This window comes from Ruditapes philippinarum, unplaced genomic scaffold, assembly GCF_026571515.1.
Source record: "Ruditapes philippinarum isolate M1 unplaced genomic scaffold, ASM2657151v2 ctg3587_1_1_1_1, whole genome shotgun sequence".
NCBI classification, from domain to species: domain Eukaryota; kingdom Metazoa; phylum Mollusca; class Bivalvia; order Venerida; family Veneridae; genus Ruditapes; species Ruditapes philippinarum.
This window is the reverse complement of record NW_026865611.1, coordinates 244641-261871: the sequence shown is the minus strand read 5'-3', so window position 1 is coordinate 261871 and position 17231 is coordinate 244641. Positions and strand designations below refer to the sequence as shown.

The following is a 17231-nucleotide window of genomic DNA, read 5'->3' as shown; positions in this document are numbered from 1 at the left end:
TTTCAATGACACAAGTGTTGCTTTAGATCGTTATTTATATGTTGGAGAGGAAAGTTATTGTATAGCTTATTGTCAGGACAAGCTAGTAGTAGGTTGTAACTTCAACCCGTTTCGGCTCCCAATGTCTTTCTTCTTTGGAAAGCTGGTTATTATGGATTTAGACGGAAATATTATACAGGTATTTGATTCCCTTAAGCTGTATGGTGGACCTGAAAAAATTACTATCAGCCGTGATGAGAAGTTCATATATGTATCTGACTATAATATCATGTCACAGATGAGCAAGTTTCTGAAAGTGGATTGGCAAGGAAATATTGTACAAAGATTCCAAGATAAAGCATTTAAAAGACCTGTAGGAATACAGGAGCTCGAAGATGGTACATTGTTGGTGTGTTACATAGACAGCCACAATATTGTAAGATTGTCGAGCAGCTTCAAGAAATGTAGGATTGAAGGATTAGAGAACACAGAAATACTCCATCCACACGCTGTAACATACAGTCATAGTGATAGTAAATTATACATTAGTTGTTCATCCAAAAAAGGATTCTTTGGTCCTCGTGATTTACTCAAGGTGTTTAGTATTACATGGGTGTAACAACACACCTGCTATGTATATATGTATGAAAACCGAAAGCAGGAAACACTTCTACATATTTTGCAGGAAAATACATTTTATTATAATGCGTTAAAGCAGTCAATCCATTAGATCATCATGTTATTTTATATGCAAATGTAAATGATCTTCGATAAATGAATGGACGTTAATGAAAACATCATATCGTTGCCATCGTCTACATTAGATAGGTACACATACGTTATGTTGTCATTACATTGACTTTTGTTGATAAAATTTGGTGAACAAGATCAACAAGGAAAGTTCAATGAAAGTGCATACCTGATATATTTACTTATTATTTAGCTTTATTAGTCACATTATCAATACATATTGAAATAAAATGAAGTGAATGGAATACTTAACCTCTGTCTACATGTAGTTTGGAAATATCAAACGTGATAAGATTTGAATCGAATACATATTTGGATTATAATGTCTCTCTTACATTCGACTAAAAACATGAGCATGTGGAACTATTTCTTAAAAATATAACCCTTTGTATATTAATTACTGGGCGGGGCATGAACTCGAGAGGTTCTTGACAGGTTTTTTATTTCTTTTGAAATATAAAGAACAAAACGCATATTAGAATTGTTAACATGATAAATAGAATACCAAACAAATATCTGATAATTTATAAAATAAGTCATAATGCATCTTTGAATGTTATGATTTATCATTTTATTAATATCATTGTACGTATATCAGACATTTGTAACTAAAGGTTACTGTATATATGACTTCATATAGATATAGTAGTTTGTTACATAACAAATCTATTATTACAATGTATATAATGTATATTGAACAAAAATAAAGTATTGTAAATAAATTAGCCAAACGATTTTGTAAATTTACAAGACCATCAATAGTATGAGCTGTTCTGATTCATGTGGTTGTGTTTTTACATTTTCTGAAAATACCATAATATCACCCAGCGCCACTTATCCATCACTTGTATAAGTCTGTTATGCATAAAATATAAAACTGCATTAAAGTCTAGATATTAACTTACCTTTTTGTGCAAATCATGTAAAAATGACCCATAACCCACCTGAAAAACTAGCTAAAGTTTAATATTACATACACTACATTGCCTCTTATCAAAATTTTTGTGAGCCCTGTAATAAAATACCTAAATCTGCGACAGAGAATGGGGGAATTTGAGTCTCGATTGCCAACCAGGATGACGAGATTTTATGTTACTCTTTAGTGTTGGGAATTGAGTATCGCTCAATCCTGTGCTAGGGGGTGTGAGGGATGTCGCAATTATTCATTATCCTTCATGTACAGACTCAATCAAACCGAGTCTGCAATGTTCATGTAATTTTGTTGTGATTAATGCTTCCGAGGGATCACTTTGTTTCCAGATTTTTATCTGTAAGAAGTTGTTTCCTCATAGAATTTAAAAATTATCTTATTTCTTTTAATTTTGTGTCGATGAAAGTTAACTGATAGCATGAAACATCTGCGACAGCAGTTTCAAAAATGAGGAGCGTTTTGTTTTACAAAGTTGTTAATCATTAATTCTTGTGACTGCAACAGTATGTTATGTATTGTACAGATGCGTGTGTGAAATGTTAACCTAGTTTAAGATAAACTGGTGTCTATTTTCAGTTTGAAACATACTGGTAAGATATATAAGGTTTGCTTTCCTTTTATGATGATAAGTTTTTTTGTTTTTGTTTATTTTTTGTTCCATGTTATTTATTTTCCTCGTCAATAAGTGTATGTAGGTCGAGGACATCTTATTCTAAACCGTACATTATTTTTGTGCATATAAAACATTTGAAATAATATAACAATAACATATGATAACAATTTAATCTGTTTCAGAAATTCTGTCGCGCCATGTTTTCTTGTTTCAAATATGCACTTGTTTTTATGCTATCTATTCCAGACTAATGGTGTGATATGTTTAATGTGTTAAAAACTGTTTCAGACCTACTGGTTTAACATGTTTAGTTTCTACAGACATAATGTTGTAATATGTTAAGTATATTTCCTGACACACTGGTGTGATATGTTTCGTGTTTTTTAGACATTCTTGTCTCAATAAAACCAATTTCAACTCATTGTTTATATGTCTTTGTTGTTCTCAAGGGATCTTCCTTTCACGTAAATATAGATTATAGCAATGTCATTGAATGGACTAAACCAATGACTTATGTTTTTTCAACAAACTAATTGATGCACTGATTATATGTTTTTAGTATTGTATTCGAATAAAGGTGATTTATGTTTTCTGATAAACAATATAATTGTTACAGGATGAACGACGACGGTTAAAGCATGTCCTCTATCGTATATAAAAGACATCAGCTAGGGTCAGCATACAATCGTTTCCTTGATATATTGAAGACTAGCCTTACATTTTGAGTAAAGCGCATTATGCCTCAGAAATCTATATCTTTCAGTTCTCTTGAAATGTCCAGCATGTGTTTAGTAATTTAGTAATGTTTTAATAATGAATTTAGAGCATATTAGATGTCTAACAACGAAAGGATGTAGCACTAAACTGACAGTAATGTGTCATAAAGGTATACTTACATTCAAAATTATATTTCCCTAGTTTCTGAGAAACAAAAATGATTGCATTAGGGGTCTTTTAAAGCTCTAGAACATATAAATCTGACCAAAATGTAAAAGGACTTCCCCACATTTTTTTTATAAAATGAACATTACCGGTAAATACCGGTTGAAATATTCAAGAAATTATGCTTCATGAATTTTGTAAACGTTCATGCGAAGTGAATTATAATATTGAAAGGAATTTAAGTGCATCATTTCTTACATCTAGTTAAAAACATTTTTCAGCATAGCACGAAACATATACATATCATCATAATAATAATGACATTACACAAGAAAATATCATATAACATTTAACAAACCATTTATCACAGCAAATATTAACCATTACTAGTATTAACCAAATGGTCTTTCAAAGCATGTTGTGGCACATCATATTGTTTAAAAACCTTCATCTTTGTGGTGAATTTCTTTTTAATTCAAGTCATGTTAATTTTTTTTAATTACGAGAATTTCTTTTAAAAAAACAACAAATGAATGAAAACACACATACCTTTTTAATCTTTTAATTGATAATTTTATCAAATATTTTTCATTATTAACTTATAATAAGTGTATGAAAATAGGGAGAAATGAAGAAATCCTAAAGAACGCACAAAACGACAAAATGGACACCAATCACGCCCCCTAACACCAGATTAAGCAGAATTCAATATTTAATGATGTTAATGGTGAAATTTTAAATTTAGAAACATCCGCAGATGTGTTCATACGCCGGTTGTTAAGAAACCTATAATGCGACATTTTCGTGTCATTCCATGAAAAGCGGCGTATGGTCCCCAAGTAAAGGAATGCATGTGCCCTAAACGAGTAAAAAATGGGCGGAACTAAATAAAAATGGTTATTTGAAAGAGAATCAGAGGTTATGAAGCCTGCATATCACAGATAAGCTGCCAAAAGACAAAAAAAAAAAAAAAAAAACGCCCGCATATCCTAAGGGTGATTAAACAGTATTCAAGTGAGGAATACATGGTGTGTTATCAACAGAATAGTCAAATACTGTATATCGTAAACTAATTTTCAAATATAAAATGAAAAATAGAGCATAACAATATAATCGTCTAAACGATTTGTGGTGATAACCTTGCTAAATATAGACTATAAGTAAACATGTTGTGTTTCGCGGACGCTAACGCACAAGTAAATAGGGTAGCCTCTCTATTACAGAGACAGAACCTAAACAAGTAAGATGTTTATTCAAATCAGAAAAGGACTAATTAATTTCTGTTGTCAGAGTAAATTATAATGCTTGTGTCGTATGGTCCTTTTTCAAATGTAGGAATGGTCTGTTTATGCCTGTAAGGACATAAACATACGCCTTGATAAATAAATAAATAAACAAGACAACAATTTCTGGCGCAAACCAATAGAAATATTTATATCAAAGTGCATAAATACAGATCCGAAATACATAAACGATCAATGGAAATATGCATGATAATGAAACATAATGAATAACAACAATTACCTGTAAGGACATAAACATACGCCTTGATAAATAAATAAATAAACAAGACAACAATTTCTGGCGCAAACCAATAGAAATATTTATATCAAAGTGCGCATGCGTGAGATGGATTTTCCGGGAAGTTTGTAAAAACTGAGGCCCGGCATGCAAATTATGTCAAAATGAAATATGAGAAATTAGTTGTTATAATGAGATGATGAAATGGAATGATATAGGAATGATATGGGATAATGGATTGTATATCGGACTGTAAACAGACAAATACAAGAGATATATATACAAATACAAGGACAAAATGATACATAAAAACGATATTCAAAAACACGAATATCGACCACATGACATACTTCCCCACTTTGGGGAATGTCGCCCCGACATTCATAAAATATTAAAGAGGAAGAGCTTGAATCAGACATTGCAAGTAGTAAGCTTAGACCATAAAGTAACTAAACTACTAGGTACTACATAACTAAATCTAAATACTGAAGGCAATTACAACCTGTGAGTAAATATATAATACCCGGGCAAAATACCTTAAACTCAAGCATGTTCCACAAAAATACCGTATGCCGCGAATCGCGAAAAATATATGTCACGCGGAAACAAAATTTTAATTTATCAGTAGAACTGTGAATTCATTGAAGAGGTGCACTCTCAACAATAAATCCTTTATTTTTAAAGTACTGTAAAGTACATTTATAAATTATCAAGGTAAAATAAATGGTACATGGTATAAAACATAAAACGAAACACATCAGGTACCGAATAACGCCTAACTTCAAAGTTGAAACACACCTAGATTATAAAAAAAAGAAAAAGCATTAATCTAATTTCCAGTTGTCATTTAGCATCCATCCGGGTTTCTTTCGTGTACGTTTCTGCCTCTGTAAATTGTTGTTGTTGTCCTTTGATGGATTTCTCAGTGCAGGAATGACATATTTTGAACCTGAAATAGAATGAGATGTTTTACTTGGAACAGAATAAGAAGTTTGAGTTGTTGACGTGGCATTTTGTTTGCTGTTTGATGTTCCTGTAAAAGAAGTTGACATACAATTGTTAGAATCATGTATTGTGGAAGAATTGCTTTGTGAAACATTTGATGGACTTGATGTAAGTGAGGGATTTGAATCTAACGGAGCTGTAATGGAAACATCAGAGGAGGGATTGGAGAACGAGTTCTGATCCGAATGTAAGTCAGAGGAAGCTGGCTTGTATAAGGACTCGGTTGTTTTGCACAAAGGCATCCCCATAAAGGGAAGTAAAAGGTTCCTGTGCAAAACCCTGGACCTGTCCTTGCTGTTTTCCTTCTTCACCTCATAGATGGGAATTCCAGAGGTGGGCTGGCTGAGAATGGTGTAAACATCTTTTTCCCATCTATCGGCAAGTTTGGATTTTCCCCGAACACCTACATTTCGGACCAGTACTCGATCCCCGGGCTTCAATTCCGCTTCTCTCACACGGAGGTCATAGTACCTTTTATGTTTCTTGCCTTGTTTCTTGGCCTCTCGGAGTGCAACAGAATATGCGAATTTTAGTCGGTTCTGGAGACCTGAGACGTAAGAATGGTCCTTGACAGGAGATTTGTCTGGTTCGATGCCAAGAAACGCATCGATGGCAAGCCTTGGGTGGCGACCAAACATGAGGAAGTGGGGAGAATAACCAGTAGAAGAATGGGGAGTAGAGTTATAGGCATGGACAAGAGCGGGAACATGAGACTTCCAATTGACCTTCTTGTCATCTTCTAGGGTCCCCAACATATTCAAGAGGGTTTCGTTAAAGCGCTCAGGCATCCCATTTCCCTGTGGATGATACGGACCACATGACACTTGCAAATGACAGGATAGGTTATAAAAGTTACTTCCCTTTACTACTATATTCTAAACTTCCGCGTATCAAAGTTCATTTTAAAACTAGTAAACAGGAAGGAAAAGACTAGTTAGAATTGAAAAGTATTTCATTACTATTTTTGTTTGTGGGTACGAAAGATGTGTATTGTAGATGATTTAAAAGAAGAGGATAATATGCGCTCATTTACAAGTTAAACCATCTTCGTGCAAATTCAGTTTGACTTAAGGTAACTAATATTTTTTTTTTTTTTTTTTTGGGGGGGGGGGGATTGAAAACAGACTTACAGCACAATCATTAAGGTTTTAAATGTGCGATCCAGATAAGAAACAATGAAAAGTTTGCATTTATAGTTAAAAAGTATGCTGTATTGCCTGACGGTTGCAAAAGAATATAGTTTGAAGATCGTAAAACAAAAATGGTATAAAAATCCGAAAGAAATATGAATACTTTTGTTATCTTTTAAAGGGAGGCTAGCGAAAGTAAACGATTATAATGATAGTAATGTTGCTAGAATTTTATAAAAATGGAGTTTCCAAGTATCTATAATGTTGAATTTAAACAAAATTTGTGTTTCTGTTTACGTACATAATTGTTATATAATTAGTTTGGAAAGAATTTATCTTAAAATATCTTAAATATCAATACCCCATAGCATACAAAATTGTACGCTTATAACTCTTATAACCGTATATTTCAACAAATTTATTTGTCATCAATTAGTTGTACGATCGAATTAAATTATTATTATTTATTCGATGAAACCCAAATTTGAATGGTTCTAATTATTAGATAATTAATTACATTTTTTGCATGTATATAAATTATAAATAAAAACTTGTTTCTTTATATTTTCAATATCTTTGAGGACGCAGAACTCAAGTGTCAAAACGTGTCATTATAATTAAATAGATTGTTCTTAAGTTGATATAAGGTATAAAAAATGCAGACTATAGGCATAGATAAGGAGTAAGCCTTGAATTTATATTAAATGTTTGCATAAAAACAATGTAAAATTAATTGCTGCTTAATGCATTTGAATGATAAAATCTATGAAAGGAAAATTTGACAAAATAAAACGAAATTGCTATTTACAGACAGCATCTTAAACGTTACGAATTACGAAATAAGGAAATAATTATATATGGAAATAAACGATATAAGAAATAATTATATGACATTTATCAATGATATTAACAGAGATTTTATTTTTAGTCAAATAAAACCGATAACGTAAAAATATTTCGACACTGTTTATGTGGATAAAGTGCGCTATCAAGTTTATTTGTTTACGTGGCCTGCTATTGTTAGATAGTTTAAGTTATTTTCTGAAATAAACCATTTTATCTAATATTTTGTATAGCCCAATTACAATTTTTAAAAATAAGACATGATCTCAACAGTTATAGATTGGCATACATGTTAAAATATTTACCATCTGTTTTTGTAAATTCGTTGATAAACTATCAAACAAATTTAAGGTTTAATTTCCGAAATAAAATTGTTATATTTTATTGGTTTTCTTAAAAAAGTAAATATTCTAACCATTTCGAGCTAGACATATTTATTGTCGCACAACTTAATTTATTAACGGGAACAAACTTACTTTGTAATTATAGTCAATAATTCATTTTTTTAAAATTATCTCCCTCTATATTTTGGATACATACATGTAAAAGGGGTTTCAATGTCGTGTTTCTTTTATGTTTATTTCCTGACAGATAGACTATGGAAGTACCAGGAGAGCTAGCTGGCCCCTCTGATAAAGATTTGAACTATTTCTGCATTCCATGCGGCATAGATGGTTTAAAGGAACAAGCATATGGGTATTGTCAAGACTGCGAGGAACATCTTTGTGAAAGTTGTTATAATCATCACAGAAGGCAAAGACCGTCAAGAAACCATGTTTTACTAGTCAAGGAGAGAATGCTACAGAGACCGAAGACCGGGAACATAACAAAAGACCGAATAACTGAATTCTGTACAAAACATGGCGACAAACCACAGGAATTCTTTTGTAATAAACATGGTTCTACTGCATGCTCTGTTTGTGTTACCCTAGAACACAAACATTGCAAAGTTGACTATATTCCAGATGTTTCAGAAAGCGTGTCTGATGAACTAGATACTTTGATAAATCGAATGGAGACACTTATTAAAAAATGTAAATCTAATGTCAAAAATGCTGGGACTGAGACAATAAACGCCGAACAAATGTACAAGGAAGTTGCTGAAGCTATACATCAATTCAGAGAAGAAATAAACGAATGTTTAGACCGGATGGAAGCCGACATTATGGCAGACGCTGAAACTTACGCACGGAGAGAAAAATGTAAACAAGAAAATGTAAAAGAGGAAAGTTTACATATCGCAGAGGAAATGAAAAGTACAATGTCAATGCTCAAAGGCTTAAGTGAAGAAAACAAGCTCAATCAGCTGTTTATTGAGATGAAAAATGCTGAATCTCATGTTTTAAGGCTTTCAAGTAAGGAGCAACAAATGGCAAAGGATAGTAAATCAGTCGGTGATGTAAAATTTATCCGAAACCAAAATATTATTGATCAGTTGAGAAAGGAAAACGTTCTCGGAACGTTGTCCACATTGAGGAACACTTCTGCAGATTCTGCAGCATGTGCGAAAACAGTAAAATCAATTAACATGCGATCCTTTATAGATAAGGAACCATGCAGTATTGCAGGAATGGTAATGATTTCATCCACGCAAATGATCGTTGCTGATATCAGCAATAGCAAAATTAAAATGATTGATGTAGACAATGAAAAGTTAGTATCAGAAATATCCGTATCATCAGCACCACGCGATATTATAAAGATTCCACAAAATAAACTTGCGGTTGCCTTAGTTAATGCAAAACATATCCAGATAATGTCTTTCAATGACACAAGTGTTGCTTTAGATCGTTATTTATATGTTGGAGAGGAAAGTTATTGTATAGCTTATTGTCAGGACAAGCTAGTAGTAGGTTGTAACTACAACCCGTTTCCGTTCCCAATGTCTTTCTTCTTTGGAAAGCTGGTTATTCTGGATTTAGACGGAAATATTATACAGGTATTTGATTCCCTTAAGCTGTATGGTGGACCTGAAAAAATTACTATCAGCCGTGATGAGAAGTTCATATATGTATCTGATTATAATATCATGTCACAGTTCAAGTTTCTGAAAGTGGATTGGCAAGGAAATATTGTACAAAGATTCCAAGATAAAGCATATAAAAGACCTGTAGGAATACAGGAGCTCGAAGATGGTACCTTGTTGGTGTGTTACATAGACAGCCACAATATTGTAAGATTGTCGAGCAGCTTCAAGAAATGTAGGATTGAAGGATTAGAGAACACAGAAATACTCCATCCACACGCTGTAACATACAGTCAGAGTGATAGTAAATTATACATTAGTTGTTCATCCAAAAAAGGTTTCTTTGGTCCTCGTGATTTACTCAAGGTGTTTAGTATTACATGGGTGTAACAACACACCTGCTATGTATGTATGAAAAAAGAAAGCAGGGAACACTTATACATATTGTATTATAATGCGTTTTAGTAGTTAATCAATTAGATCATCATTTTATCTTATATGCAAATGTAAATGATCTTTGATAAATGAATGGACGTTAATGAAAATATCATATCGTTGCCATCTTCTACATTAGATAGGTATACATACGTTATCATGTCTTTACATTGACTTCTGTTGATAAAATTTGGTCAACAAGATCAACAAGGAAAGTTCAATGAAAGTGCATACCTGATATATTTAGCTTTATTAGTCACCTTATCAATACATATTGAAATAAAATGAAGTGAATGGAATACTTTACCTCTGTCTACATGTAGTTTGGAAATTTCAACGTGATAATATTTGAATCGAATACATTTTTGAATTATAAAGTCTCTCTTACATTCGACTAGAAACATGTGCATGTGGAACTATTTCTTAAAAATATGATCATTGGCATATTAATTACTCGGCGGGACATGAACTCGGGAGGTTCTTGACAGTTTTTTATTTCCTTTGAAATATAAACAAAGAAACGCATATTAAAATTGTTAACATGATAAATAGAATACCAAACAAATACCTGATATTATAAAATATATCAGACAATGCAAAACAAATGAAGGGCGTCTTAACCTTGCCTGATAAATTTTGTAATATCAGACACTAGTATGGTATTTTCTGTTTATCAATCACTTTGAACATTACTTGTCATGTTAGTCATAATGCATCTTTGAATGTTATGATTTATCATTTTATTAATATCATTGTACGTATATCAGACATTTGTAACTAAAGGTTACTGTTTATATGACTTCCTATAGATATACCCGGTAGTAGTTTGTTACATAACAAATCTATTATTACAATGTATATAATGTATAATATGAACAAAAATAAAATATTGTAAATAAATTAGCCAAACGAGTTTGTAAATTAACAAGACCATCAATAGTATGAGCTGTTCTGATTCATGTGGGTTTTTTTAATTTTCTGAAAATACCGTAATATTACCCAGCGCCACTTTCCCATAACTTGTATAAGTCTGTTATGCAAAAGAATATGAAACTGCATTAAAGTCTAGATATTAACTAACCTTTTTGTGCAACTCATGTAAAAATGACCCATAACCCACCTGGAAAACTAGCTAAAGTTTAATATTACATACACTGCATTGCCTCTTATCAAAATTTTGTGAGCCCTGTAATAAAAAACCTAAATCTGCGACAGAGAATTGGGTAATTTGAGTCTCAAGTGCCAACCATGGTGACGAGATGTTATGTTGTATGGTTTGCTAGCACTATTAAGTGTTGGAAATTGAGTACCGCTCAAGCCTGTGCTAGGGGGCGTGAGGGATGTCGCAATTATTCATTATCCTTCATGTACAGACTCAATCAAACCGAGTCTGCAATTTTCATGTAATTTTGTTGTGATTTATGCTTCCGAGGGATCACTTTGTTTCCAGATTTTTATCTGTAAGAAGTTGTTTCCTCAAAGAATTTAAAAATTATCTTATTTCTGTTAATTTTGTGTCATGCAGGTGCATCGATGAAAGTCAACTGTTAGCATGAAACATCTGCGACAGCAGGTTCAAAAATGAGGAGCGATTTGTTTTACAAAATTGTTAATCATTAATTCTTGTGACTGCAACAGTATTTAATGTACTGTACAGATGCGTGTGAAATGTTAACCTAGTTTAAGATATACTTATTATGTATGGTGTCTATTCAGTTTAAAACATACTGGTATCATATATCAGGTGTGTTATCCTTTTATGATGATAAGTTTTTTGTTTTTGTTTATTTTTTTGGTCCGTGACTTACATTCAAAATACTTGTTCCTTATAATTATGCAAACTGCCAACAGACCAAAAATAACAAAGAAAATTGAAATATTTGGTAAATGAGCAAATCTTGAAACTATAAATAAGAAAAAATTCTGAGTAACAAAAATGATTGCATTTCTGAAGCATAATGGGTCTTTAAAAGCTCTAGAACATATAAATCTGACCAAAATGTAAAATTACTTCCTCACTTTTTTTATAAAATGCACATTACCGGTAAATACTGGTGGAAATATTCAAGAAATTCTGCTTCATGAATTTTGTAAACGTTCATGCGTAGTTTATTATAATATTGAAAGGAATTTAAGTGCATCTCTTACATTTAGTTATAAACATTTTTCAGCATATCACGAAACATAAATCATCATAATAATAATGACATTTCACAAGAATATATAATATCACATTAAACAAACAATTTATCACAGCAAAAATTAACCATTACTGGTCTTAACCAAATGGTCTTTCGAAGCATGTTGTGGCACATCATATTGTTTAAAAACATTCATCTTTGTGAATTTAATTTCTTTTAAGTCATATTAATTTTTTGTACTAGAATTTCTTGCTATTTAAAAAAAACAAATGAATGACAACACACACACACACCTTTTTAATCGTTTTAATTGATAATTTTATTAAATATTTTTCATTATAAACTAATCATTATTGTATCAAAATAGGGAGAAATAAGGAAATCCTACAGAACGCACACAACGACAAAATTGTAAATGTTGCAGGCTCGGTTTGATTGAGCCTGTTCATGGACGGTAATGGAAAGTGCAAGTTTCCATTCGCGCCCCCTAGCACCAGCTTAAGCGGAATTCAATATTTAATGATGCTTATGGTGAAATTTGGAATTTAGAAACACACGCAGATATTTTCATACGTCGGTTGTCAAGGAACCTTCAATGTGACATTTTCGTGCCAGTCCATGCAAAGCGGCGTATGGTCCCCAAGTAAAGGAATGCATGTGCCCTAAACGAATAAACAATGGCCGGAACTAAATAAAAAGGAATTTTGAAAGAGAATCAGAGGTAATGAAGCCTGAATGTCGCAGATAAGCAGCCAAATGGAAAATTTAAAAAATCGGCTCCATATCCTAAGGTCGATTAAACAGTATTCAACTGGGGAATACTGGAACCACCCAACTAGAATTAGCCGAATAGAAAGAACTAAAAATATACCACAAGCACTCTTCAATACTGTCGTGCTGAGCGATCTTAAATGATTGGAAATATAACATCCCTGATTGAATGTACTGCAGGCGTCACACTGTCCCGAAATTGACACATGATGGGCATACGAATATGGAATTTTTAATTGCGAAGATAGCCCCGAAATTGGTCGACAGTCTGTGAACAGCCGAAACAAGTACGATTCCTACAGACGGTCACGCGATCGCGTCCGAGCCACACACGATTCCTACGGAAGGTCACGCGATGGCATCCGATACACACACGAAGTCACCTCAAAGATGCAATTTCGTAAGAAGTAGTTTACCAGCAGGACACGCGAAGATCACAGGATAGGTACACGACGTCGTATTTTGAGTACGATGCCTTCGTACGTGGTTACGAAGGCGTCAAGTGACCTTCACCTCCGGGTAGTATACAACCCACGGCCAACCGCGGCAAATTTCAGTTGCAGATAATATTGGGAGCTAATTAAACTTCGTTTTAACTTTTTTTGGCTCTTCATATTACTATAAAAAACAATTCTATTCACACAAAAATCTATGATAAAAGTGATGACTTTGCTTATGGTTTAGTAAACTATCCGTATTTAGATGGAGACGTAACGCATGCAACATCTGACGGTGTATATGTATCTCAGTAAATAAGATGCGATTTTTGCTTTTAGCAACGTGAAGGATTTTAACACTAGCAAGCTACTCAAACCGCTATTATAAATAACGTAAATTTTTACAAAATTTTACAATCGTAACTTTGATTTAATCTCAAAATTCAGTAGTGATTCAAAAATGATTTAATGGAGATGTTATTTACAAACTTCGCTAGATCTTTGGTCATTGTAATTCTTCTGTTGCCTTTACTAAAATTATTTAACGTTTAAACCAAAAGAGTTTTTGACTCTACTTTTTAGATATACCGCATGCTTAGGGTTCAACACTTTAACAGTTGGTACTTTCCTCGTTTGATTACATCTGCTGGACCAAGTAGGTACTCTATGATGGACAATATTTACTTATTTTACCTTTTAAAACCATAAAAACTGTTATAAATTTACTTGGCGGGGATTCATTTTATTTACACCGTCTCGTTTATAAGAACATGGTGGGCTTAGAGTGAGGTTTGGTTCACCATTAACCGATTTAAACTTCCAAGTAGTACTTATGCTGCTGACAGGTCCAAGGCGGCGCCCCTCTTTGTTCCTCAGATGTATGTCTTTACTCCCCCTTCCCCGGGTCTCCTGTCCCCTTCCCCTATGCCCTTTGGCTTTGTGGCCCTATTGTTCGGTCATTTATTTGTTTTCTTTGAATTCCTTGTCAGTTACCAATTTTTTCCTATTATTCAATCATTTATTTGATTTCTTTGAATTTCTTATCAGTTACAGATTATTTATCATTTTAGTGATTAGCCTGTCCGTGCTCTGCCTAGTGCCCTGTCCTGTTTTTTGTTTGGGGTCCGCCTGGGCTCCTTGCCACAGGTTCTTGTTGCTTGGTCATGTGGGGGTTGCGTTCATTGAACTCCGCCTTTCCTTGTTGATCTTGTTTATCATATATTTTGTTATTTCATACAGTTTTGGTGACACTTTTGTCGGTGTCCCTGGTTGTTTTCATCTACGGTAAGTATTTACCCTTTTGCCCCTAGTTTTATTTATTTAATAAATCAATCATTTATATGTTTTCTTTGATTTCCTTTCCTTGTCGTTTACCATTATTTCGTCTTATGTATCATTTAAGTTATAGGCCTATCCGTGCTCTACATTGCACCCTGTTCGTTTTTCTGGGGGTCCTCTTGTGTTACTTGGTTCTTGTTGCTGGGTCGTGTGGGGGTTGCGTTCTTTGAACGCTGCCTTTCCTTGTTGACCTTGTTTATCATATTTGATAAAACTTTATCATGCCACCCAATGTTGGCATGTGGGCCTCATCATGTTTTCTAAGGTGTCTTAAAAGTAGCATTGCTGCTGCCTTCTTTTTCTCGTTTGACTCATCCTCAAAGCATGTATTTCTGCAGGAAATAAGCTGCAAATGATTGTAAAATATTTACAAATAATGGAAGCTTTTGATGTCTCTGTAGAGATGTGCAAGAGTGACAGATGAGGAAGATGGTCTAGCCGTTTATATGTCTACCATGATAATCATGCAACGCTTGAGCCACTAAAAATTGCTTTCTTCGGCCTCATCGTGGTCCCATCTCGATGACATCGTACCAAAATACGATGGTGACACGACAGTATTGCAGGGGCTACACGTAGTCGTGTTCCCTTTTTAAGACTATCGGGAATCTTCGTGTTTACTTTGTATTGTCTTCTTGAGGCTAAAAATGCCAGATTGCACCGATGATCACATAAAGAAAAGACTACACGATTTGACAAGATGGCTTCACGACGGCCTTACGAAGGGCAAAATTGACATACGAATTCAACACGGAAATGAACCTTTGCAATGTCTTCGGACAATTTTATGGCATGCCAAACATTTTGGAACCGCTCACGAAGTTGCTGCCGGAGCTTGTAATATTCAGCCGGGGATCATACGATGGCAAAAGATGTCATCACGAATGGCACGATGTGATTACGATGTGATTACAATCACATCCGAATTTGAACATTTCCTTATTCGTGTGTCCATCTGATGCCAAATTCGGGACAGTGTGACGCTTGCAGTATTACAGGGCGACATTTTACGACTTACACACGGCACGCACACGGCTGATGTGGCGTAAAAATAAAGAGAAATGCAGATTGCACAAAGAACGCACAAAACGACAAAACGACTAAATTGTTAATGTTCAGGCTCGGTTTTATTGAGTCTGTTCATGAGCGGTAATGGAAAGTGAAAGTTACTGTCCACCCCATAGCACCAGCTTAAGCAGAATTAAGCATCTTATGATGGACAGAGTATCACTTCTCCAATTATATAGTCATTATACCCCTTTAATTGTCACATGATAACCTAAAACAAAATAAAATGCAAAAACAACAAATTATCATAAGAAATGTGATTTTCATCTTTACACAAAACTTATGGCACGTAAATAATGAACAGAGAATTTACACAATGAACGGAGACTGAATACAATAGATGAATCTTTATAAAAATAAAACACGGAGTACATTAATATGAACAATTATTGAACCAAATAACATACAATGTTTATAACTATTCGCATGTTTGCGACAACCTTGGATACTTCAAGGACATGTTAACATCCTTTGTCAAATATGTTTAAAGCAGCACGCCTCCAGGTTCATCCTAATTTTTATGAAAATGGATTATAAGTGTAAATTACTTTCTGTGTTCATTTCACAATATTTTATCTTTTAAGTACTTTTTTTTAATTCTCATGAAAATTCGGATGAATCTGGAGGCGTGCCGCTTTAAAACATAAAGCACGAAATTCAATTCTGCTGTTATGAAGATACGTGATGCATAACTTGAATAACATTCGGATACAGATGTTTATTTTGAACTTCCGCGTTCCAAAGATCATGTTACAACTGATAAAGGAGAGAGACAGGTAAGAATATGTATCAAATTTGTTTTGAACTATATTTAAAGTTCGTGTACATGTGTTTGTGTATAATAATGATACTATAATGAAAACCAAAAACAAAAAAAAATCAAAAACAGTACAGAACAAAACATGTAGAGAAAGAATATTTGCATGTTTTACAAGAAAATATATAGATCATGAAATTTGAATTAAACTCATAATAAAAGATATTTAAGCTCATGATATGCGAAGGGACTTATATAGTAACATTTTATGACTCGGGTTATATAACAAATGTAGTACAAACGTGTTTTGGTAAAGAATTTGCAAGTTTAAAATGTCATATTTTGTTCTAATCGAATTTACGAAAGCTGACTTTTGTATAACATTGCGATACGATTAAACGAAAAAAAACTAAGCATGCGTAATTATATGTAATTATATGCGGGTGTTAAGTATCCTCTGAAGAAATTTATAAAACACTTTATTTTAAATTTTGCATTTATATATATATATTGTTTGTATTCGTATCAATGACAATTATTCAAATTGATATTTCAACAACTTTTAAAAACGTTAATTACCGCAATGTCAATTACGAGTACACATTCATTATACACAGTGTAAAAATCAATGTCACATTTTTAAGTTATAACAAATCTTTATTAT

The 17231-nt window shown here is 33.2% G+C and overlaps 1 protein-coding gene across 2 annotated transcripts; it reads left to right on the top strand.

The window, feature by feature from the left end:
- Nucleotides 1-4243: 4243 nt before the first annotated feature.
- On the top strand, nucleotides 4244-10958 carry LOC132729735 (uncharacterized). 2 transcript variants are annotated; one of them, XM_060715561.1, is made up of 2 exons: nucleotides 4244-4395; nucleotides 8246-10958. In XM_060715561.1, the coding sequence occupies exon 2, from the start codon at nucleotides 8253-8255 to the stop codon at nucleotides 10008-10010; it is 1758 nt and encodes a 585-aa protein (XP_060571544.1). In that variant the 5' UTR covers nucleotides 4244-4395; nucleotides 8246-8252; the 3' UTR covers nucleotides 10011-10958. The 2 variants fall into 2 exon arrangements, with proteins under 2 accessions (XP_060571544.1, XP_060571543.1); XM_060715560.1 differs by lacking the exon at nucleotides 4244-4395 and adding an exon at nucleotides 6602-6753.
- The last annotated feature ends 6273 nt before the right edge of the window (nucleotides 10959-17231 follow it).